Source organism: Protobothrops mucrosquamatus, unplaced genomic scaffold, assembly GCF_001527695.2.
Source record: "Protobothrops mucrosquamatus isolate PMUCROS unplaced genomic scaffold, P.Mucros_1.0 scaffold13, whole genome shotgun sequence".
NCBI classification, from domain to species: Eukaryota; Metazoa; Chordata; class Lepidosauria; order Squamata; family Viperidae; genus Protobothrops; species Protobothrops mucrosquamatus.
The window spans coordinates 1,099,292-1,123,873 of record NW_015386400.1 but is presented as its reverse complement, the minus strand read 5'-3'; the positions used below and the strand labels follow the sequence as shown (position 1 = coordinate 1,123,873).

The 24,582-nt window shown below is 38.1% G+C and overlaps 1 protein-coding gene across 3 annotated transcripts in view; it reads left to right on the top strand.

Annotated features, from left to right (window-relative positions):
- The first annotated feature begins 14,250 nt into the window (after positions 1 to 14,250).
- The window catches only part of ABI1 (abl interactor 1), an 83,623-nt gene continuing 73,291 nt past the window's right edge, over positions 14,251 to 24,582 (top strand). For all 3 annotated transcript variants that reach the window (XM_015810645.1, XM_015810646.1, XM_015810644.1), the window contains exon 1: positions 14,251 to 14,555. In XM_015810645.1, coding sequence (XP_015666131.1) covers positions 14,439 to 14,555 — 117 coding nt within the window. In that variant the 5' untranslated portion in view covers positions 14,251 to 14,438. The remainder of the gene's footprint in view (positions 14,556 to 24,582) is intronic.

Below are 24,582 nucleotides of genomic sequence, written 5' to 3'. Positions count from 1 at the left end.
CTTTTCCTACCTTGGGATGACAGGCTCCTCCAACCTTTGCCCACGGTTCAAAAGATCTTCTGTTATTGTCTTCCAACAGTAGCCTTCGACTCATTCTTGTCCCGCCTCCTAAAGAGAATTCTGGGTAATGTAGTCCACTTACTAGCACTTCCTGTTGCTGACATCCTGCCTACCGAAGAAATCTTTTTTTTTATAGATCAAAGTACTTTTTTCCCCCAGTCTGTGGATCTTTTATTCCCGGGTAATGAACTTTAGATGCTTATATGTATTAGGAAATGTAATGACTGATGCATCTTAACTTTGGGCACGTAGTGCATTTCATTGCAATGCTCCTCTGTGGTGTAATTTATTTAATATTGTTCCCTGGAAATTATAATGAAAGCAGCAACTGCTTTGTGTTTCCTTTTTTATCTTAAGCTTCTTTACGAATACAAACCACTCATAGTTACTATTCACTGAAGCAAAATTTAAATATACTTAATAAATTCTGAGTGACTGAAATTTAAAAATCTTAGCCAGCCCATATTGCTTTCCTTATTTTCCCTTAAAACCACCTATTTGGCACAGCAGATCCAACATCATGGAAATTCTCCCATTATTTTCTAGCAATAAAAATAAAAGCAGCAGCCCTGGCCAATTGGGAAAGATCATGAAACAACGAATAGTGGCACAACTTGCGTAGGAGATGCTAAGCAAATTTCAAGGCGTTTTGAAAGAACAACCTGGAAGATTATTATCCAGAAAACATCCTGGACATGTCAATACAGTAAACAGAACCTGAATTCACCTTGAAAGTTTCTTTAATCTTCCAATCATAATGTGCAACTTTTCATAGTTGCTGCCAGAAGAACTATGTCAGCCTGACCTCTAAAACATGGTTCAGCTTGGGTGGAAGAAAGCACTGTAGATAGTTTTTGGCCCACAAGAAAAAATTCACTCTTTAAAAGCCACTGGATATGAGTTAATGTAGAAATTCGTATATAATAGACAGCCAGTTTGACATAGTATTGACTTAGATACTGACTTAGAAACCAGGAGACTCTGAGTTCTAATCTTCCCTTAGGCATGATAGCTGATTGGGTGACTTTGGGCCGGTCACTCTCTCATCCCAACCCACCTCACAGGCTTGTTGTTATGGGCAAAATAGAAGGAGGAAATAGCATTATGTAAGTTCACTACTTTGATTTACAGGTAGTCCTCAATTTATGACCATAACTGAGTCCAAAATTTCTGTTGTTAAATAAAGACAGTTGATAAGTGAATTTTGTCCCATTTTATGATCTTCTTGCCTTTACTTAACATTTGTTAAATAAATCACTGCAGTTGTTAAATTAGTAACACAGTTGTTAAGTCAGTCTGGCTTCCCCATTGACATTGCTTGTCAGAAGGCTACAAAAGGTGATCACATGACCCCAGGACACCACAATAGTCATAAATATGAGACTGTTGCCAAGCGTTCAAATTTTCACCATGTGATCATGGGGATGCTGCAACAGTCATAAGTGTAAAAAATGGTTATAATTCACATTTTTCAGTGTGGTTGCAACTTTGAATGGTCACTAAATGAATGGCTGCAAGACGATGATTACCTGTACTTATAAAAGTAATAAAGGTGGGATTAAAAAAAAACCTAATAAATAGAAATAAAATCAGATATATTTTTTTTTGCTTCCAAAGTACACGACAAAAAATATCTGCAGACGTCAGCACAGATTTTTTTAAAAAAAAATCACAATTTTTAAATAATAGCATAAAAGTTTACTGCTTCTTATCCTTTTTTGCATACCTTTCTGTGGCAATCATCATTTCTGGAAATTGCCAATTCAAGCTAAAATTATTAGCAGAATGGAGAAGATTAACATTTTGTTACTGCCACAGAATTTGAGGTACATAAAAAGCAAGTTAGTAAATGGAAGAAAAGGAAAACTATTTGTTCAGCTGGTTACAATTTTGCAGGCCAGTTTATCCATGATAGGCTTATCTCTGAATATATACAGTAATTCAGCACATTTAAACCCTAATCAAACCACATACAGTTTAACATGGTATGCAAAGTAAGTCATTTTAATCATTAAAAGATAGCATGGAAGGTTTTGAATTCTTTCTTTGTACTATACCAGGGGTGGGGAACCTTGGCTTTTATGACTTGTGGACTTCAACTCCCAGAATTCTTGAGCCAGCCACGATTCTAGGAACATTATGCTTAAAAAAATGACACATTTTCAGAAAAAGGAAGAATACTGTAAATTTGGAAGAACATGGCCTCTGGCCCCTTTTGCAACATGGAATCCCTCCCTGTTCACCAATATTCAGTGGCAAATCTCCAGATTTTGATGCTGTGATTTTGGTTTTTCACACCTGTCAGAGACAAATCAAAAATTTGCACTATAAGCAACTATGGCTTTCCAAAATATGAAGAAGAAATAAAAACAGCTTTAGTTGCTCCTGTAATGTTAATATGTCATCACTGGACCCTTGTGGCCCTCCAAAACTTAAAAAAAATATTTTTGTTTGTCTATTAAAGTCTCTGTAGCAACTGAATCTTTATTAATTTACATGTGGTATAATATATGTGGTATAATATACCACATGTAAACTAATAAGATGTCATCTTGTGGTTATGAGCTGTAATTGCAAGGAGAGAATAGAATAAAATAGAATAGAATAACAGAGTTGGAAAGGACCTTGTAGGTAGGTCATCTAATCCAGGGCTTTTCAACCTTTTCACAGATTGTACCACTTCTAGGACATGACAATATTTGAGTACCATCAGTGCTTAGCAAGGTGTCAAAAACTTGATGACTAAAAAAAGGGGGATTTGGGGTTTTACTGATTAGATTCATTTATTGTTATAGAAATGGCTAGTTTATAATATTAGGGAAAAGTAAAAAGTTGAGGTTCAATGTTAATGCTTCCTTCTACTGCAACAGAGGAAATATGTTCTTTTTCCCTTCTCCCCCTCACTTTTTCCCCTTTTTCCTCCCCACTGTATCCTACTATTTGCTTTTGTATTTTTGTATTTTATTCTATAATCTAATAAAATGTTACAAACTGTAGAAAAAAGTAAAAAAGGACCGGTTTTAATTTCTTTGGTGGCTGTTCCTTTGCTGAATCACTTTCCCTTTGCACTGACAAATGTATGATGAATTTATCCATGTTTATTAATATGCACCAATACCAGCTAGCTCAGGGGTCTCAAACTTGGCACTTTTAAAACTTGTGGACCAACTTCCAGAATTCCTCAGCTATCATGGCTGGTTGAGGAATTCTGGTAGTTGAAGTCCACAGGTCTTAAAAGTTGCTAAGTTTGTAAACCCCTGAGCTAGCTGTTTGGCCCTTCTTCCTCTCTCCCTCTCCTCTTCTTCCTCCCTGCCTTCTGAGCTCTCCTTCCATGGTGTAGTAAGAATGCACCCCCAGTCCCTTCCCAGCTGCTGCTTCTTCCCTGTCTCTTTTTCTCCCTACCTGCCAAGCTCTCCTTCCACAGCTTCTTCTCCGTCCCCTTTTCTTTTCGTTGTCTTTTTTTCCCTTTCCCGCCAAAACCACCTCCTTTTATATCGTCTCCTCTCCTCCCCCCTTCTTTTTCTTCAGTTCACCTCCAGCTCCGCGCTGCACCTACACCATTTCTGACAGATGGCAGTCCAGTCTCTTTTTGAAAGCTTCCAGTGACGAAGCTCCCAAACTTCTGAAGGCAATCTGTTCCATTGGTTGATTGTTCTCTGTGTCAAAAAAATTCTCCTTATTTCTAGGTTGAATCTCTCCTTGATCAGTTTCTATCTATTATTCCTAGTCTGGCCTTCAGGTGCTTTGGAAAATAGGTTGATCCCCTCCTCATTGTGACAGCCCCTCAAATATTGGAACATTTCTATCATGTCTCCCCTGGTCCTTCTCTTCACTAACTAGTCATGCCCAGTTCCTGTAACCATTCTTCATGTGTTTTAGCCTCCAGACCCTTAATCATCTTTGTTGCTCTGTAAAAATTAAAATCTCTTTTGATATTTACATGCCAAGTATCAAAATAGCTGGTTGATCTTGGCAGGCTGATTAAATGTCATCAATTAAATGTCAATTCTCACCAACCACATAGCTAGATTGTCTTCCATAAAACTTGTTCCTAACCAGGTCTTTCAACAGTATACTCACTCATTGCCATCCTTAACTCCTTTTTCATCCTCTTTTCTTTTGTTCCATCTTTCACAGCGTTAGAGCCTTTCCTAGGTCTTCACATAATGTGTCTGAAGTATAATAATTTGAGCCTGATCCTTTGTGGCTTGAGTAACAATTCTGAATTGATTTCTTCAGTTGTTTTCTTAATTTTCCATTGTACTCTCAGGAGTTTTTTCCAACACCAAATTTCAAAAGCATCAATAATTTTGCTATCCTGCTTCTTCCAAGTCCATATTTTGCTTCCATAGATTATGATAGGGAATAATATGACTTGTACTATTCTGATTTTTTTAGGCTGCTCCACCAAGTGCTTATCTGTTCCATAATTCTTGAATAATTGCTCATTACTGTTGATGGTTGATCCTAAAAAGCAAAAGCTATCCAATGCTTCAACATCTTCATTGTCATTGATACACTGGCGATTGTATCTACTGTCATTATTTTGGCTTTCTTTACACATAATATTAGCCCCATTTTTTTCCACTGTACTCCCCCAGCTTTCATTATGGTATTACAATTTGCAGATCAGTATATATTTAACTATCAGAGTAATGATAATAACATAGTACAGATTATTGATATTTGTTCCTCTGGTTTTAAAACAATACTCATCTTCTTCCAATCAAGCTTCCTTCAATGTATAGGCTGGCTAATTAAAGACAGAGCATTGACTCACTCTCTTGCTGGCTGGAGCAGTCTGCTTTATTATTTTTCATCTGGAATATGTATTTTTGTCCTGAGTCTAAGGTTTACACGAGGATAAGAAGATATTATGGAATTCTAATTTTCCTAGAATATTCCATGGCTCAAAGTGATTGACACAATTTAAGGCCTTATTATAATCAGTAGAACATATACTGACTTCTTTTTTATACTCTTTGGCTTTTTCAACTGTGCACACCAACACTAATGTCTCTTGTTCCCTTTCTAAAACCAGCTTGAACATTTGGCAGCATCTTTTCCATGCAGGATTCTAAACTGCATTGAATGACCCTACACATTATTTTATTAGCATGTGAAATAAGGAAATTGTATGATAACTTTTGCACTCTATTACAAACCCTTTTTTCCATATTGATTGTTACATCTACCAATGTGTATTGTTCTCCAATTTTGCTGATTAGGTTAGCATTTTTGCCAATTATTTTTATGTTGTTTGCCATATTTTTATATACAGTACATTCCATCAATTAATCTATTTTTCCTCACTTGATAATGACCAGAGTATTGATCTAATTTCATGTCCTAACATAGAAATTTCTTCTACAGAAGGGATAGCTTCTAAGCAGGTATCTTGGATGTTGACATCCCTCATAAAGAAAATTTCATAAATTATTCTTTTCATCTTTGTATGATCTTCTCTGAATCAGTTATCATTTGTCCACTAGTATTTTTAGCATATCATTTTAACTTTGAAACTATCCTCTGAATTTGGAAATCTTTTAAAAGACATTCGTTTTTTCATCCATTCATTTACTTATTTGTATCCTGCCTTTATTATTTTTTAATTCAAGACAATGAACATATCCAACACACTTTCCTCCTCTTAGTTTCCCCATAACAACATCCCTGTGAAGTGGGTTGGGCTGAGAGTGAGGGAACCAAAGTCGCCCAGCAGGTTTTCATGGCTTAGGCACATCTATCTTCATCTTCATCTTCACAGTCATTATTTCAGGTCTTTATTTAACCAAAGTTTGCTGCATAATTGTTGAGGGCAATATGCTGATTCTGTAAACCACTTAGAGAGGGCTGTACAGCACTATGAAGTGGTATATAAGTCTAAGTGCTATTGCTATAAACCATAATTTCTGAATGCATGCAAAATACTAAGAATAAATCACAATTTACAAATAATTGCTGGAATCATAGTACACACTAAATGAAGGCCCAAGAAATCACATTATGCTTGGGACGATTCATGAGCCTAGCACAGGGGTAGGCAACCTTGGCTCTTTTATGACTTGTGGATTTCAACTCCCAGAATTCCTGAGCCAGCTGGCTCAGGAATTCTGGGAGTTGAAGTCCACGAGTCATAAAAGAGCCAAGGTTGCCTACCCCTGGCCTAGCACATATATTACATATAGCTTATTAAACTGAAACCAAATCATTGATATTACAGCTAGTTTCAAGCTTCTTTAGTCATTGTGAAGGATAGTAACAATATAAATTACTGACATATTTTTTTTAAACCACATATAGGATCCTAAAGCAAGAACATCACAAGGGAATTTTTAGCAAAGTATCTTGATTGTGCTAGAAATTGTTTTCATTGTGTTGCCCAGGCTGCAGCTTCATAATTGGCAAACAGTCATTTTTAGGATGGAAGTCTTGATTACAAAATCTCACCATCTGGTTTTCTTATGATTTCATACACATTTGATTTTCATACAGAAAGAACATCAAAGAGATTGTGACAGTACATTCTGTTTCAAGGCTCTTCAAGAAACCTCCACTTCTCTCCTGCAGAAGTCACTTGCAAAAATGCCAATTAATAGCAATTGTAAAACTGGTTCTATTATGTAAAATAGATCTAGATGTACTCTCCTACAGGTTGCAGTTTCAAAAGCAGGATGGATGGGAAAGATTAATCAACTTATGTACCATATGGAAATGTAATGGTATAAAGTTGTCAACTTGAAAATGGATCCTAAAGACAATGAGTCTTTAACAGTGGACTGACCCTTTAGCAATCAAGAGTGAATAATAATATTTGTCATAGAATACCAGGATGTAAGTGCAGGAAGAGGTAACAAAGATCATCTAGTTCAGTGGTAGCGAACCTATGGCACGCGTGCCAGAGGTGGCACTCGGAGCCCTCTCTGTAGGCACGTGCGCCATTGCCCCAGCCCCGTCTCCCCCTGCAGCCTCCTCCTCTCTAGAAGCCTCCCCTGGAGGAGAGTCGCCCCCTGGCGTAGCCTGCATGGAGCAACGCAGCCAAGGACATAGCCGGGCAGCAGGGACAAGACTCCACCCTCGCGCTCCATAGTGTGCAGATGATGCTTCGGGGTGTGGGCGGAGGGCGTGGCTGCCATGGGGCTGCAGGGCTGCCTGGGTGATCTGCTATGGCGGGCCATTGAGGCAGTGGGCGGGTGGAGCAGAGGGCGGGTGGGGGCGGAGCAGGCAGGGCGGGAGTCGGAGTGAGGGGCGGATTTGGGGCATTCGGTCTCTAAAAGGTTCGCCATCACTGATCTAGTTCAATCCCATGCTTAGTACTGGAATTTGGTACTACAGCAAATTTGACGGACAGCCACCCAGCCTTTGCTTAAAAGGTTCCAGCACCACTTTCCACTGCTGAGCAACTTTTACCATTATTTTTCTTATCCAACCAAGCTCAATTTCTTTGTAATTTCCTTATATTTTATTTTGTCTTTTGGGCAATATTTAAACAATTCTCCATTTTTTTTTACAAGGCAGAGCTTCAGTTACTTTACAATAGTATCATACTGTATCTCTATAGCCTTTTCTTCTCTACACTAAATATAGGTGCGTAGTCCTTGACTTACAACAGTTCACTCAGGGATCATTAGAAATTACAATGGCACTGAAAAAAATGATTCATGACCACTTTTCACATTTATGACCGTTGCAGCATCCCCATGATCACATGATTAACATTTAGCTGCTTGCCAACTGATTCACATTTACGGCGGTGGCAGTGTGCCGGGGCCATGTGATCACCTTTTGCAACCTTCTGACAAGTAAAGTCAATGGGAAGACCACATCCACTTGACAACCATGTTACTAATTTAACAACTGCAGTGATTCACTTAACAAGTGTGATAAGAAAAGTAATAAAATGAGTTAAAACTCACTTAACAAATTTAGCAACATAAATTTTGGGCTCAATTGTGGTTATAAGTTGAGGACTACACATATACCCAATATCTCCAATTGTTCCTTGTATGTTTTTTTTTTATCCCAGACCCCTTATCACAGGGCTTTTCAACCTTTTCAGCCATTGTACCACTTTTAGGATATGGCAATATCCGACTACCATCAGACACCTAGGAAGGTGTCAAAAACTTGATGACCAAAAAAAAAAGGAAAAAAGTGGTAAAGTACAGGTAGTCCTCGATTTACAACAGTTTGCTTAGTGACTGTTCGAAGTTACAATGGTACTGAAAAAAGTGCCCCCCAAGCCACAGCCGAGCAAGACACCTGCCTGCTCGCCTGGCTGCGCTCTTCCTCCTGTCCGAGGTTTTCATTGTTGTGAGCATTTCTGTTGAGGATTGGCAGCGGGGGGTAGGGGGTGGGAGGGTGTTTGGTTTTTATTCCCCCCGTCTGCTGGGTGGTTGCAGCAGGTTTTGGTCACTTCACATGACCCTGGGACACTGTGACCGTCATAAATATGAATCAGTTGCCAAGCATCCGAATGTAAATCACAAGACCCTGGAGATGCTGCAACATTCCAGCTGATCGGCACTTCTTCTGGGCTCAGCAGAAGTGCCAGGATCAGTGCTGCTTTCCAGCTGATTGGTGCTTCTTCAGGGCTCAGCGGAAGCACCAGGATCAGTGCCGAGCTCCAGCTGGAGCCTGGCGCTGATCCTGGCACTTCCACTGAGCCCCGAAGAAGCACCGTTCAGCTGGAAAACAGCACTAATCCTGGCACTTCCGCTGAGCCCTGACAGCCCTGCAGCTCCAGCCATCTCTCGCTCCGGCTTGTGTGGTGCTGCCACCGGTTCAGCTCATTCCCCTCCCCTGCTACCACTTTTCTAGGATGGTTGCGTACCACCTGCCATGTGCCAATGTACCACAGGTGGCACCCGTACCACTGGTTGAAAAGCCCTGCCTTATCATTTTAGTTGTTATCCTTTGGACACACTTTCACTTTCTTAAAATGCCCAGAAGAGCATCTAATGTTCTATATGTTTTTGACCAACCCAGGATTTCTTAATCCTGAAATTCATTTTGAAAGAGTTTAGGATAATTTTTTATTATTTTTTTTTATTTCATTTTTTATTGTTTTGCAATTGCAACCCGTGGTTTACTCATTCTCAGCCTGTGATCTATGAAAGCAACTAGATATTTTTTGCATGTTGTGCTGTCCACTAAATTCTATCATTCTACACCTTATGCCTTTGGGGTTTTTTTCCTAGCCAAATATGGACTTCACATTTGTCCCCTTCTGAAATTCATCTTACACGTCTCTTGTTTTGTCAAATTAATTCAAGTCATTTATAAATATGTTAACTAGCACAAGTGGAGCCCTGTAGAACACTATTTGAGTCTGACACAGAACTACTCATCTACTACATACTCACTGGGTAACACTGTTCAACTAATTCAGTGTAATGCACTTTTTGTCATTTCTCAGAATCTTATGGTAAATTCCATTGAATGATTTAATGACATCAAAGTTTCTTATGACCAGTGCATTCCAATGGTTAATTAAACTAGTCACTCTATCAAAAAAGAAGACCAGATTGGTTTGGCATAGTTTATTCTTGATAAATGATGGTTTATTTTTGATAAATCCATGCAACCTCTGCCAAGCAACACATCATTATTGGGCATTTGCAAACTGTTGGCATAATCATTTGTTCCAGAATTTTCCCGGGTATGTTTTGTTGGTTTCACAAATCGAACCAAGTTATACCTTGGTTGGTATTTTGGGAGGAGAAATTTATTTTGTAATTCCAGTCTGTTCGTGATCCACTGAAACTGTGAATTCCTCAATTAAAATGCTTCAGTGAGGGCAATATTCACTAGTTTGTATGTGCATGGAGAAGCTGAATTTAAGTCAGAAAACACACAGCAATGTTTACATGGTATTTGGCAGTCCTGACACTGAAATTTACTACACTCTACATTTTAATTAAACTAAAATATTAATCTCCTCTGTGTTTAATCCTGGAAAAATGCCGATGAGAACTTTCATTGAGCCATATTTTATGGTCTTTCCTCTCAAAGGGTATAAAGAAGAAAATTTTTATGGAAAGGAAACATTTTGATAAGTTTAGAATAATGAAAGAAGAGGATGCTGGGAGATTGGAGCTGATTTTAGAGTTCTAAGCTTCTACAACCAAGTATAAAACATTGAATAATTGTGTGTTTTTTCTCCATCAATTTCCCATTTTTTCTTACTTCTGGTAAAGAAAATAATGAAAGATGTAATGGGAAAACACTGGAGCTTATAAATGAAAGACACCAGCATTTGGATCCTCCCACTTTGCTAGCAGCCAAATAAAATTCTGTCAAGCAAAGAGAATCCAAGTAAATGACTCATCTGAAAGCATCCATAAACTAACACAGTTAGTTTACAAGTGGAAGATGCCATTTGGATTCTTCACACCATTCCATAAATGAGGCAAGCATGACTGCATAATAAAAACTTCATCTAATATCAGTCTGTCCAGAAACTTTTCAACATGTTCCTGAAAAGTAAACAAAAATATTTTTCTAACTTGGATGAGATAACCATCGCTCAACTTTTGTTCCTGGCTACTTCTATGTATATAATTTGGCAATAAACCATGACTAGAAAGCCACAATGCTACTACTCACATTACATGCTAAAATAAAACAACAAATCACACTAGAGCAGTGGTTCTCAACCTGTGGGTCGGGACCCCTTTGGGGGTCGAATGACCCTTTCACAGGGGTCACCTAAGACCCTCAGAAAACACATATTTCCGATGGTCTTAGGAACCGAGACACCCCTCCTCTTCCTCCTCCCCTTCTTCCTCCTGCTGCCCCCCAGGCGGCTTGGGCGGGCGCCGGGACAAGAGGGGTGCCTGGGGGGGAGCATCCAGGCTGGTGGAGGGGCTGGCAGGGGTTGCGCGGCACCAGCCCCCACTGCGGCTCCAACCAGGTTGGGCGGACCCAGCGGAACGGCCTTCCTGCCCCCCTCCCTGGCCAGCTGGGTTGGGGGTCACCACAACATGAGGAACTGTATTAAAGGGTCGCGACATTAGGAAGGTTGAGAACCACTGCACTAGAGCCCTTTCCCACTTGCAATTAACCATAAAGAATACTCTCACTCCTTGTTTCATGACCAATACACACATTTGCAACCAAATTTTGTGTGCCTGACTATAATACACACCAGAGTAAGAGCAACACTGGCACAAATGAATGAGAAAACTTTGTTGTGTGAGAGGCAGCAACTGATGATCTTCACAGTCTGTCTGTCTGTCTCTCTCTGTGTGTGTGTGTGTGTGTTATGTTCATTTAGTGCCATTTCATTTAACAAACTGATTGTTGAAATGAACTCAGTCACTAAATGAGGAGCGGGTGTATGTCATGGTAATTATTTTTATTTGCTAAATCAGTCTTCCACCCAACCTGGGCAGCTGATTCCCAGTCTAAGAAAATAGCAAGGGTGTGTGTGTGTGTATCTATCAAATGACTAAGCCCATTAGGCTAACTATCTGTCAAGACCATTGTGATTCAATCTGGTACAGGTAAATTGTCTTCCTGTTGTCTAGTGATGTGGAGAAGACAGGGAAAAAATAGTTTTCCTCCCCTGCCTGGGGAAAGAGAATACTGGGACTGACAGCAAAATCTATACTAGTTTGGCAAACACCCCCATTTTGTGTAAACTGTGATTTACACAAAACCCTGGATATAATGTGCTTTATTCCAATCCAGTTATTTGGTTTCACATTAAATACTAATTAATTACTTCCTGTCTCGAATACTGCAATATGCTCTACATGGGACTGCCCTGGAAAGTGTCTGGTAGCTTCAGTTGGTTCAAAATCTGGCAGCCCACATGGTTTTCTGCAAATCTAGATTTGCACATGTGGGAGTGTCTTAGTTGCCTATTTGCTTCTGGGTCCAATTCAAGGTGTTACTTATCACCTTTAAAGTCCTACATGGTCTGGGGCAGGCTATTTAAAGGACAGTTTTTTTCCAAATGAAATCTGCCAGTCACACCAGAGCCAAAAGAAAGGGATGTTTTGGGTCTCCTCTTCCAAGGAGATCAATCTAGTGGTACCAAGAAGAAGGGCCTTCTCTGTGGTAGTTCTCGTCCTGAGGAACATCATCCCTACAGAAATAAGATTGATCCCACCTTAACACTCTTTCAAAAGGCCTGAAGACATGATTCTGCCAGTGGGCCTAGGGTTTCTAGGATGATAGGGAGCCCATCAAGTGGTTGATTTGATTGTTGTTGCCGGGGGTTGTTGGATTTTGTATTGGGGTTTTATTTCTGTAAGCTGACTGTATTCACTGAGAGTAAATTGGGTGATCATATAAATTTAATAAATAATTTTTATGGAGATTGCCAGCCATAAATATAGGCAGGTATATCCATCATACCTAGCCAAAAGTTCACTGTTGATGATTAGGCATACTGGGGGTGTATCAGAATCCTGCAAGAAGTATTTAATGTGAATTCTATTATTACTGTTACTATTGTAATTATGGATCATATCTTGTGATATTCCTAAATATGCAACAAACATGAGGCTTGGGTGGCTTTATAATAAAAATTGATCTTATGGTTTTGTAATTTCTAATAGAAGTCAAATTGTAGATCCGTGGCTATACAGTGGTTTTCAAAAACTTTGAATAATTAAATTGTGAGCCAGCATAAAGGAAGAAATTAGAAACTGCTTCACTATGCTCAAATTTGGCTTGTAGGGGTGGTAGATGCTCCACCGTTTATTTATTATTTATTTATTATTTTAATTTGTATACCGCCCTTCTCCCATAGGACTCAGGGCGGTTCACAGCATATTAAAAACAAATAATATACACAAAATACAAAAAATTACAAAATACAAAAATACAAAAATACAGAAAATAAACCCCGATAAAAGCCGAATTAAAACCAAATATTACAAGCTGTGTTTCCAATTAAAATACTTNGCGGCCGCATTCTGGACCAGTTGAAGTCTCCGGGTGCTCCTCAGAGGGAGCCCCATGTAGAGAGCATTACAGTAGTCCAGGCGAGAGGTGACGAGAGCATGAGTGACTGTGCGCAAGGCGTCCCGGTCCAGAAAAGGTCGCAACTGGTGAATCAGGCGGACCTGATAAAACGCCCCCCTGGTCACGGCCGACAAATGGTTGCACTTAATTAGCTGGGCAATATCTTTCCCATTTATGCCTTCCTCTCATCTGCAGTCCATGAATGAAATACAGGTAGTCTTTAACTTATGACCACAATTGAGTCTAAAATTTCTGTTGCCAAGCAAGACAGTTAAGTGAATCTTGCCCCATTTTACAACCTTTCTTGCCACAGTTATTAAGTGAATCACTGAACTTATTTAGTAACACGGTTGTTCAGTGAATTTTGATTCCTCTTTGACTTTGATTGTCAGAAGAGCGCAAAAGGTAATTACATGACCCTGGGACACTGCACTGTCATAAATATGAGTCAGTTGCCAAGCAACTGAATTTTAATCATGTGACCATGGGGATGCTGCAATGGTCGAAAGTGTGAAAAATGGTCATGTCACCTTTTTCAGTGCTGTTGTAATTTCAAACGGTCACTACGTGAACTGTTATAAGTCGAGGACTACCTGTAGCTGTAAACCATTCTCACCTTGGTGCATGCCAGTGATTAGGAAAAAAGATTGTACGATACTGGCATTCTGCAACAAGGACAAGAAATTTTATGATGCTGTATAATTTTTGCTTACTTGGAGATGGGAACGCAGCGTCCCATCTCTGTGTGAAAAGTAGTTTTGGTAGAATCGAGTCAAGCAGTCCGTAACCCACATTTTGTACTTCAACAGGTGGAAACGCAGCCTTTGAAACTTATTCCACAAACGATGCTTAAACAAAATCTGTTCACCAAGCACCAGTCACATACGGCCGTTTAAACTACCGAGGCGCTACCCTTGCTCCTATTCCCTAGCAAGCAGCATTCTCTGGAGAAAAATGCTCATTAAAAAAAAAAAAGAATCAGGTGCAGCGCTGGACACGTCTTTTACCGAGACGCCTTTCCGCCTTGGTTCGGGCTCAACCAAAAGCGGAATTCGGGGCGAGCGCCTGAAGAGCAAAAGAGGCTTCTCCAGCCACGCACGTGACTACATCTCCCGACGTACCGCGCGGCTGCCTCTTCCGGGCGAAACAGGAGGGGAGGGGGAGGAGGAAGAGAGAGAGTGAGAAGGAGAGAGAGAGAGAGACTGAGGAAGGAAGGCAGGCGAGCGGGCTGACGGGCAAGGAAAGGGAAGGGTCGAGAGCGAGCGGGTGGGTGGAGAAAGCGGAGCCTCTGAGGCAAGAGCCCAGGCGAAGACGGTTCCCACAATAGCGGGCAGATTGTGAGCCGGTGGCGCTCCCGCGATCTCTTGAATGCCGGAGAGAGCAATGCGGAAGGGTGGAAAATGGCAGAGCTGCAAATGTTACTAGAAGAGGAAATCCCTTCGGGCAAGCGGGCTTTGGTGGAGAGCTACCAGAACCTCACCAGGGTCGCGGACTACTGTGAAAACAACTATATCCAGGTAAGAGGCCGGGCGCGGGGTGGCAGCGACTCCGAGAAGCCCCTTCCTCCCTTTAACCGGCAGCGGGGATGGGAGGGAGCCCCTGCCTTCCGCCCTCAACAATTGCAGAAAGCGGGCACCGGCCGTGGCATTTTTTTGGGTGGGGGGGGGGAACATGGTGTGGCTCACAGGTCCCCACCCCGCCTCCCACGCTTCCTTGTGGTTTTTGCTTTAAACTTTTAACCAAAGAGAGCTCTCCCCCACTTCCTCCTCCTCCTCCTCCTCTTCGCCCTGAAGTCCAACTCCACCTCTGCCGCTTTGCTGTTTGCAAAGGAAGGGAAATGGGGGAGAGGAATTACTGTATTTCACCACTTCGGAGCCGAGGGTGTGCCTTCTAATAGGTGTTTACTGTAAGGCAGGCTCGGCAGACTTCTGTGGGGTTGTGGTTCGTTTGAATGGGGTGTGTATCTAGGGATGAGCTGCTCTTCCCAAGCCGCTGTCTTCCAGCGATGTCTGGCGGCCACTGCTATCCTTCCCAGCAGTCAGATTGGGGCGGAGAGGGGTTGTCTTCCAGCACAGCTGGTGGGCACCAGAAGAAGGGAGGGGGAGGTCCATCCAGAGGCAGAAAGAGTTCAAGGCTGCTTATTAGCTTTCTCGGGCCAGTTTCCTCCTCCTCTCATGCCTTTTCATTAGTTACTCCTTGTCCTCCTGATAATATCTTAATGATCACGTGTGCAGATTGCAAAACAGGCATTAAAATAATGCATTAGAAAAGCAGAGTTCCAGTTGGAAATAGAGAATAATTACATGTTCTTAAATGGTGCTGGGGCCTGAATAGTAGCCAGATTTGTTCCTTCTGTTTTTCAAATATGTCAGTGGGGTTGTGGGAAAGGACTCTCATGTAAATAGTGAATAATCATTTGGCTTGCTGATCTGGCAGGATGAATAAAAAAGAAACTGGTAGGAACTGGAAGCAAAGAGACTGAAGCAAAAACCTTCTTCCACTTAGGCATGCTTATGGATGCAGCCACTCTTATAAATAACTTAGGGTAATGTAATCTTGTGAGTCAATTCTATATGGATATTTAATGTTTTGGCATATAAATCTTACTGAGACTAAATGAATTACATTCCTGCATGATATTAAATTGTTGACATCAGCTTGAAAAAGACGTAAACTGCAGCTGGGCAGCCAATCAAATAGAAAGCTATTTCAGCATGTTACGATGCTATCTAAACAGGTAGACTTCATGTATTAAGCATCTTACAGCAATATTTTTAGATTTCATAGGAGAGAATCCAGTATGGCGTAATGCTGTAGTTACTTAAAAGAAATACTTAAATTTTAGTATTTCAATCACTCTCCAATTCACTTCTTCAGTGATTATTATTAACTGATCTTCAATTTTGAAAAATTCATAAGGATATGTGGTATATATTTAAGATAAGATGCTTAATCCAGTGGGTAAAATATAGCTCTATTTTATACATTCCTAATGGAGGGGAGTACATTTTGAAAAATATAACAGCAATGTAATATTTCTGAATATATTTTTAGGTAAAAAAAAGTAACATGGGACCTGTTGCATTCTTCCTTGTGTTCCAGAAATCTTTTTATTATGCCCTCTAATAATATTTACAAATAAAGTTGTATATTGTTTGAACTGCTTATTTTTCTCTATTTTTTCCAAATACTGTGTTGCATTTTGGGGATACTATAACTATCTCATTATCCCTTGCATTGTTTTCGCTTGATATGCTGTTCTGAATCTGTTCAACATTTTCATTAATAGTTTAAAAGCTTGTGAAAGGTCTGTTATGTTTTAAATATTGATATATTCCAATTGTGTTAAAAAGTATGACAAATTATTTTATTTTTTTGAAAAGCAAATCCTATACCTGGTTCTTGGCTATGCCCTTGGGATTGATAGATCTGTGTTGCCTTTCTCTTCAGCCAACCTCTGATATCAAAATGTGCAGAGTTAGATAAAAATTGTGGAAAACAGATAGAGGCCATCAGCATAATTATATATATTTATGTATCTTTTGGGAGGCGAAGGTTGAAAACAACATACTCCTGAGAGGATTAGTTCAAACTTATATTTAAATAAATGAAATTTAGTCTAATGATTCAATCCTTAATCATCAAGTGCAGAATATGAGTTTATTTATGGAATGGTTCCCCTCCCGTATGCATGTATACATATGTGGTATGTCTATATTCATTTCCTGTTAAGAAGAGGAAAAAAAAATTCTGGTGAATTTGTATTAATACAAAGATAGCTTAAAATTGTGTGATAAGGTAATAATGACTGTGAATGGCTCTGTTTTGGACATGACACAGCAGATTTTAACATAAATTTATTTTTTTAAATGCACTAATAACATCCAAAAAGAACTTTGTATACAAAATATATGCAGGCCTATATGGTACAAGGTACATGATGTAAAACAAGGTCATTGATCTTTGAGTGCAGCTCCAATGTGTTTCTGTTGGTCTTAGCCTGTTTCTCTACTTGAGAGTATGAATATCATTGGAACAAATCTTGAAGGATTGCACATGAAAAATGTGGAGCATTGATGAAAAATGTACTGTAAACAATGTTAGAAATTGAAAAATGTTTTTTTGATTTAAATGCACAGGGCAAGTTGGCAAATAGGACAACTGGTCTGAGATAGAATTATTTTGGGGGTGAATAAGACACAAACCCATTGTAGTGTACAGTAACATATTATGTAATTGGTATTTTTGTATTTTTTTTTCAGGAAGAATTCACAATGTATCACAACTTTTGGGCCTTACTAATAACTTGGTTTGTGTCATCTTGAAGTCTTCATCTTTTTTAAACTTATGTTTTTAATATGAAACATTATGTTTTGAACCTATCAGTGCAATAAAGGCTAGAATAAATCATATATACTATTTAATATGAAAAAAGTTTGAGAGAAAGTTATATCCAGATACTTAAAAGGATTTAGATTAGACATCAGTTGTAACATAAAACTTGTCTTCATTCAAGTAAATTCAAAGATGTTCGTTGACTCTCTAGCATGCTTATGTTGGTAATTTAGCATGAATTCATATTACAGCTTTCAGGGCAATTATCTATTTTAGCTTAACTTAGATATTATTTAAAATGTATATAATCCTACAAGAATACTGGAATACTGACGATAAATACATTTATTATAAAGTCTTCTTGCAAATGTACTTAGATTCGTAGTAAATACCATAATATTTCACACTCTTTACAGTTGGATACATAACTTTTCAATAATTTTGTAAATCCATATTGATTTAGCCAAGCTTAAAATACAACCTGGATGTTGTTCTATAAAGAAGTGTTGCTTTTCCTGTTCAAAGTGCATTGAAGTTTACCCAGGAATTTGTGACATTTTCTTGTTCCACCCAAATAAAGCTGCTGATACAAATGCTTCAAAAAAGGCGAGGTTACTTTTGGTTTTACCCATGGGACGTATGACAAATACAGTGGTGAGGTAACTACAACATGTTTCAACCTGTTAGTGTGTGTTTGGTTTCTCCCCCCAACTGCATGTACGGTATTTTATACAATTTGTAATGAACTTGTGTGGTATTACATACTGTTTTCATGTGCTAATATAGAATGCATATGCTGTATTTCAATTTGATTTTTTATTTAGTACTTTAAAAAATGCACATGGCTTGAAAGGAAATGTGAATATTAGCAGCTGGTGAATTGAAAAAAAAAATCTTTGCCTTGGTTAAGTTGTACAAGAAATCAGTGGCATTTTTAGGGTAATACTTAATTTAGATGCTCTACAAGGGTTTAGTCTAACTCAGTGTAAGGTGATAAATGAATTGATAATACTGATTTGATTTTCCCTGAATTACAGGACAAGCTGGAGGAAGCCATCTGTTCCACTGTTGGACTAGTATAGTATAAAGATTGTGTTTCTAGGGGATTAATTTGGTGGCAGTGGCAATGTCTATGTTGATGCTGTATTAGAGAATTTAACACGCAAGGCAGTAGGACTATGTGAAATATGCATGCTGGGACTTGGAAAAGTATCATAGTTATACAATTACTGTTTGTATTAGTTTCAAAGGATGTTCAATCCATTGCAACAGTATTTGTATCCCAATCTACATGTAAATGTATATCCCCAGAGAAAATACTAAAATTTGTAAAAATACAAATTAAGAGGCAGGATGTAAAAAGTAATCTAAAGATTCTAGAATAAATACTTTCAGAATATTTATAAAAAAATGTTTGACTTTTGCTAGAAGTTATTTGATTATAGTCAATCCACACATTAAAACAGGTGTATAACTTCAAACACTTATGTATACATGTAACAAACATGAGATGATATTTTTTGTAATTCTTAAATTGTTGGATATGGGATTTGACATAGTGTGAATATCTGCCCTTTTGTCTTGCATTTCTGGATTGGCAAGACACTTGGGCATGGCATGCACCATCAGGAATAAGCAAAGATTCATTGTTTAAATGCAACATAACAGGGTTGGTACAAGTCAGTATTTATTAACAGATCTCAAATAGTATTTCATTGGGGGGTTTGCTCCCTGTCCCAAAATGATAGGTCATTTTAGCATACAGTCTTGAAATTCTGTATGAAAAAAATGTGGTTAGTGGCAGAACCTGGCTGATCTTGGTTAACATTAAAAAGGCTCAATTGGGTAGGCCTGATTATTAATAACTGGGAAGGAGACTATCAGAACTATAGGATAGAGTGAGAGTTTGATAAATATCTAAAAAAGGAAACAGGAAAGGACTTCTATATTTTATCAGGAAAATTTAATTGAATTAAATTGTATTCCTCAGGAGTTGACCTTTTCGAAGGATTCTTTATCTTTGTCTTAGTGGTATATATTTATAATGCAAATCTAACTTTCAGCCTAACTAACCAAAATAATTTCTCTGACACTTGTGTTTGCACTTCCATAATTGTGATACTGTATATTCATTCTCTGGGAAGGAAAATACAATTTGAGTTTAGTATCACTAAATCATAGTGTAGCTTGCTTAGTTTTAACTTGATCTGTTATGTGAAACTAATCATTGTGGTTTGTAAACAGTGTTTATTGTTTATCCAACAGTTTGTTGAATAAAACATGATTAAACCTTGATGTAGTGCAGTTTATAAAACTTTGCTTCAAAATCTTGGACACAAGCAGGAATAATTTTTTGGAACTGAATAGGGTTTTCTCTCTTAATTAATCAAGAATATAATCATTCACTTTTTTATCAAATTCTGAAAAACTCTTGACATGTTTGACATATGAGTTCAGACAGAACTCTAATCTGAATATCTCTAATATATAAAGAGGTGTTTATGTACAAACCTTTCATACCAGAATCCTTTGTGTAACTTAGGTTGCCAAAGCTAAATTGTTAATACTGTATTGTACTAGAACAGGGGTCGGCAACCGTAAACACTCAAAGAGCCACTTGGACCCATTTCCCAGAGAAAAGAAAACGCTGGGAGCTGCAAAACCTGTGTGTGCGTGTGTGCGCGCACATGTGAGGGGGGAGCTTGATTGAAGAGTTTAATTAAAAAGAAATAGAGGCTGCTGTGCATGAGTTCTCTCTCTCTCTCTCTCTCTCTCTCTCCCTCCCTCTCCCTCTCCCTCTCCCTCTCCCTCTCCCTCTCCCTCCCTCTCTTTGTCTCCCTCTCTCTCTCCCTCTCTCCGATCTTCTGCTCACCTGGCAAGCTGGCTTCACGCTGTTCTCTGACAAGCTGGCACACTTTCTTATTGGGCTGGCTCTCTCCTGCCCTTGGTCTGCCAGTCCTCTTCCCCCATTCAGTGAGTGAGTGAGTGAGTGAGTGAGTGAGAGAGAGAGAGAGAGAGAGAGAGAGAGAGAGAGAGAGAGAGAGAGAGAAGGGAAGCACAAGTGCCTCTCTCTGTCTCTCTCTCTCTCTTCTTTGCAAATGGCGGAGGAGGCTGGGAGCGCAGGAGAAGGCTCAAAGAGCCACATGTGGCTCTGGAGCCACGGGTTGCCGACCCGTGTACTAGAAAGTAACTATCAGACAAGTAACTAGAGTAACGATGTGAAATAAACAACAACCAAGACCAAGGCTTCAAGATAATAGTATCCTTTAAGTCTGATATGTACTGATTATCAGAAAAGGCTTATCTGAGATGAGTGAAAAGGGAATGCTGCTAGAAAACATTTAAAAGATGATTATGGAGTTCAAAGACAGTATGATATTTGAAGAAATCAAGTGGGTTTCAGGTATAGGACTGTATGAGGAACTGAATATAAATAAAAAGAAGCTAATGCAAATGCAGTGAGGATTTCAGGATCTCAGTAATGATGGGGGAGCTTGTAGAGCTAAGTTATTGTAAATCTGTTATAAATTTCCAGAATCTTGCAAAACACAGATAAAAACCTTGGGTACTGGATTTCTGTTATAAATAAAAAAATAGAGTATTTATTTAATTTTTTATTCTTGCTGGAAAAATACCACTTTAGAATCATGGGCAGAGACTTCCTAATTGGGGCTAACAAAAGGAGGCTTGCTGTACTTATTTACGTCCTATCCCCTAATTTTTACAGTTTGTTGTCTTGAAGTGTAAATTAATCTTGGACTCAGTAGTGTTTCTTCTCTCCAAATCACAATCTAGTAACAGGGGGAGGGGTGGGGACAAACAACTTTATGCTTTACAGTTATGACAGGAAATCTGGTTCACTTTACATTTTGGCTTGTTCTAACTACGTTGACCAGTTCCTCAAATGTTAAACCACATAGTGTTGAAGAGCAGGGGAAAGAGCTGGGTTCACAGAGCATATTAAACTGGAAGCAAACAAGGCTCATCATGGTTTGCCTGATGGGTGAATGCTATTAGTGAATGAGATTCAAATATTGAATTAAATGATGATTTGCTTAGCCACAGTTTATTGCATAAATCTCAAGGTTGCTAAAGTGTAAGCAATAACAACAATAACATAAATGGTTATTATTTTTAGTTGGTCTATAATATGTCATTTGTAATTTAATAATTTTAGAAATATAGATTGAAGAAAGTACTTTCTAAATTTTATGGTAAATGGATGCATTGTTGTTTTATTGCTTTATAATGTGCCTAAGGAAAATAAACTAATTGGATATCATCCTTGTTTGCAAATTCAGTTGGGTTAAAATAACAAAATGGTTCTAACTGATACTCTGAAATGTGTTTCTTAAAATTACATATTAAATAACCACTGGAGTCTACCAATTAAGTAATATAGTTGATGATATGTTAAAAGATATAATTCAGAAACAAATAATGGGTTCATGAATAAAAGAAAGGTGTAATGAATGATTATTATGATAAATAAATGTTGAAGCATAGTTGTTTGAATGTGTGATTTATCTATTTTGGAAAAGGCAATATTTTCTACTAATAAAAGGATGCAGCAATCTATTTTACAGTGACAGAGATTTTGTAATACAATAATATTTTGAGTCTCAGGACAGTGAGATGGGCAGTGAATTCAATAAAAAAAATAAACTAAAATATTTTATATCATTTATATTATTGCAATGAATTCATTAGTAAACCAGTGAATATTTATAAATATAAAATATAAAATTGATTTTTTTTCTTTCTTAGTCTGTATTTTCAGTTTGTATTTTATTTTATTTTTAAAATTCTTTAAGGTTAAATAAAATCTTGTTGATTGTCCATTAAATAAAATATATAAATATTAAATATTTTTTGAACCATGGTCTGCATCATCCTGCTTTATTTTTTTAAAATGTCCACATTCTTAAAGTTTGTACTGTCGCAGTCCTAACTTAATTTTTGCCATAGTCTAAAGAAAAATATTTATACCGAACTGTCTTGGATAATGTATTAGAATGCACATCCTGTTTACAGAAATCCGTTGCAGACATTTTATCCTGGGAAAGTATTTTTTTTTCATTCTGCTCTTCAGCTAAAGAGTTTGAATCAATAGCGTAAGGCAGTCTCTTAAAGTAAGACACACATTTAAAAAGTCTAAAATATGGGATGCAAAAAGAAAAAAAATGGAAAGATAGGAGAAAAAAACCCATTAGGCCAATATTTAAAATTAAAGCTTATATAATCATAGATCTGTGTATCTTCTGTTTTTGTAGCATATGATTAATCTGGTTAGTACCTGGGAAATTTTTATCCATTATGTTCTAAACAGTGAAAAATGTTGTTCAAATGTAATACCCATTAACACTCAAGAAAGTGTTCTGTAAACCTAATAAATTTGCTTATTTTGTTCTGGTGGTGCAGTTGGCCTGTCTGAAATTGATGATCTTACTTTTGAGCAACAGTAGCTAAAATATCTGTAGTATAAAAGTATATGAAACCAGAATGTAGAATCAGAGATTCAATTTAATTCTGTAACCCATTTGATTTAACTAATATTGCACGTGCATTCTGATTAAAGCGCAAGAAGTGTCTTGCTAGATTAAATCATGTAGCGTCATTGAGACCAAATTGGATCTGTGAATGAGCAGTATGTAAGCTTAGAATTTTTGGTTCCCATAGCGATATTGTGAGAAAAATATCCTACAAAGCCCTCTGAAACTGCCACCTGACTATGTAAAATTCAGAACTTTTCATAACAGCACATTTATATGCAAGGGTTCCCTTTCTTTGGTCTGGTCCCCTTGGATTCAGTGCAGTGGTATGGGAGGGGTTATAGTGGTTTGATGAGTGAGATATTTCAAAGGTATTAAATATTTAATACCATCTTCATGCAGTAGATTTCCTATGAACTGCTGTTTGTATTCAACGCATCTTTAGTCTTGTATATCCTCTTTTTGAATCAATGACTGCTCTGTCACCAGTTTGAAAGAGTAATTTATTAAGGGTACATCTGTCCCGACTTATTTTTAAAAGAGACGTGTGTGGAAAATCTAGAATAATCTGTACCCCTTCTCTTATCTCTTGGCAGATAATTACTGTTTTGTTGGGGTGCTGGTTTCTTTGTGAGACTTGGTGTTGCTCCTGAATCACTGCTTTCTTCCTGAGTTGTAGAGATGTCAATTTTTCTGAAATTTTGAAACAATTAGGGAAAAAATGGAAATTTGGGGAAATGGAAATAGAAATATAATGAACACCCCTCTCCCCCAGGCAGAAAGTAGGACTATGAGTGATCTGCAGTAGAACAGCAAAATATGATTTTTGAGTGCAAGAATCTCTTCAAACATATGCTTTTTCCTGGGACTGTCCAGATCTCTGTACTGTGCTTTATACATATGGGGGGGGGGGGTGTGTTTGTCCATAAAAATGTTTTTTTTAAAAAAATACCATATATACTTGCAGATAAGTGGAGAATTTTAGATGTCAGAATACACCCCAAAATTTAGCTTTCGCATATCTTTGGATGGGCTTATCTCCAAGTATATATGGTATACTTATGACCATAATTGCAACCTATCACTAAGCTAGTCGTTAAGGGAAGCACATCCAATTTTATTACCTATTTTGCCATGACCATTAAATGAATCACTGTAGTCATGGCAGTCATTAAGTGAATTTGGCCTTTCCCCATTGACATTGCTTGTTGGAAGCCGGTTGGGAAGGTCACAAATGGCAATCTCCTGGAATGCTGCAATGGTCATAAATACATGCTGTTTGTCAAGCACCTGAAGTTTGATCATATCACTACAGGGATGCTATGACAGTAACTGGTAGAAAGATCAGTTGTAAGTCATTTTTTTCAGCAGCATCATAATTTTGAATGGTTCCTAAATGAATGTTCATAAATTGGGGACTACATGTTGTTTTTTATATCTTGTATGTACTTGCATGTAAGCCCATCCATGGATAAGCAAATCCTTTTAGTTAAAAAAAAATACTTACCTAAAATACTATGAAATAAGTATGAATAAACTGGCACATTTTTATTGATATGCTGTTTACAATTTCTGCAGATGGGTTTATTCATGTATAAATACAGTATATGAATGCCACTGTTTTTGTATATCCTACTTCCAGGACAATGAGGTCAAGTAAAGACGAACTCAACCATTAGCCTCTAGATGAAAAGTCAACAAGAGGAAGAAAGATCAT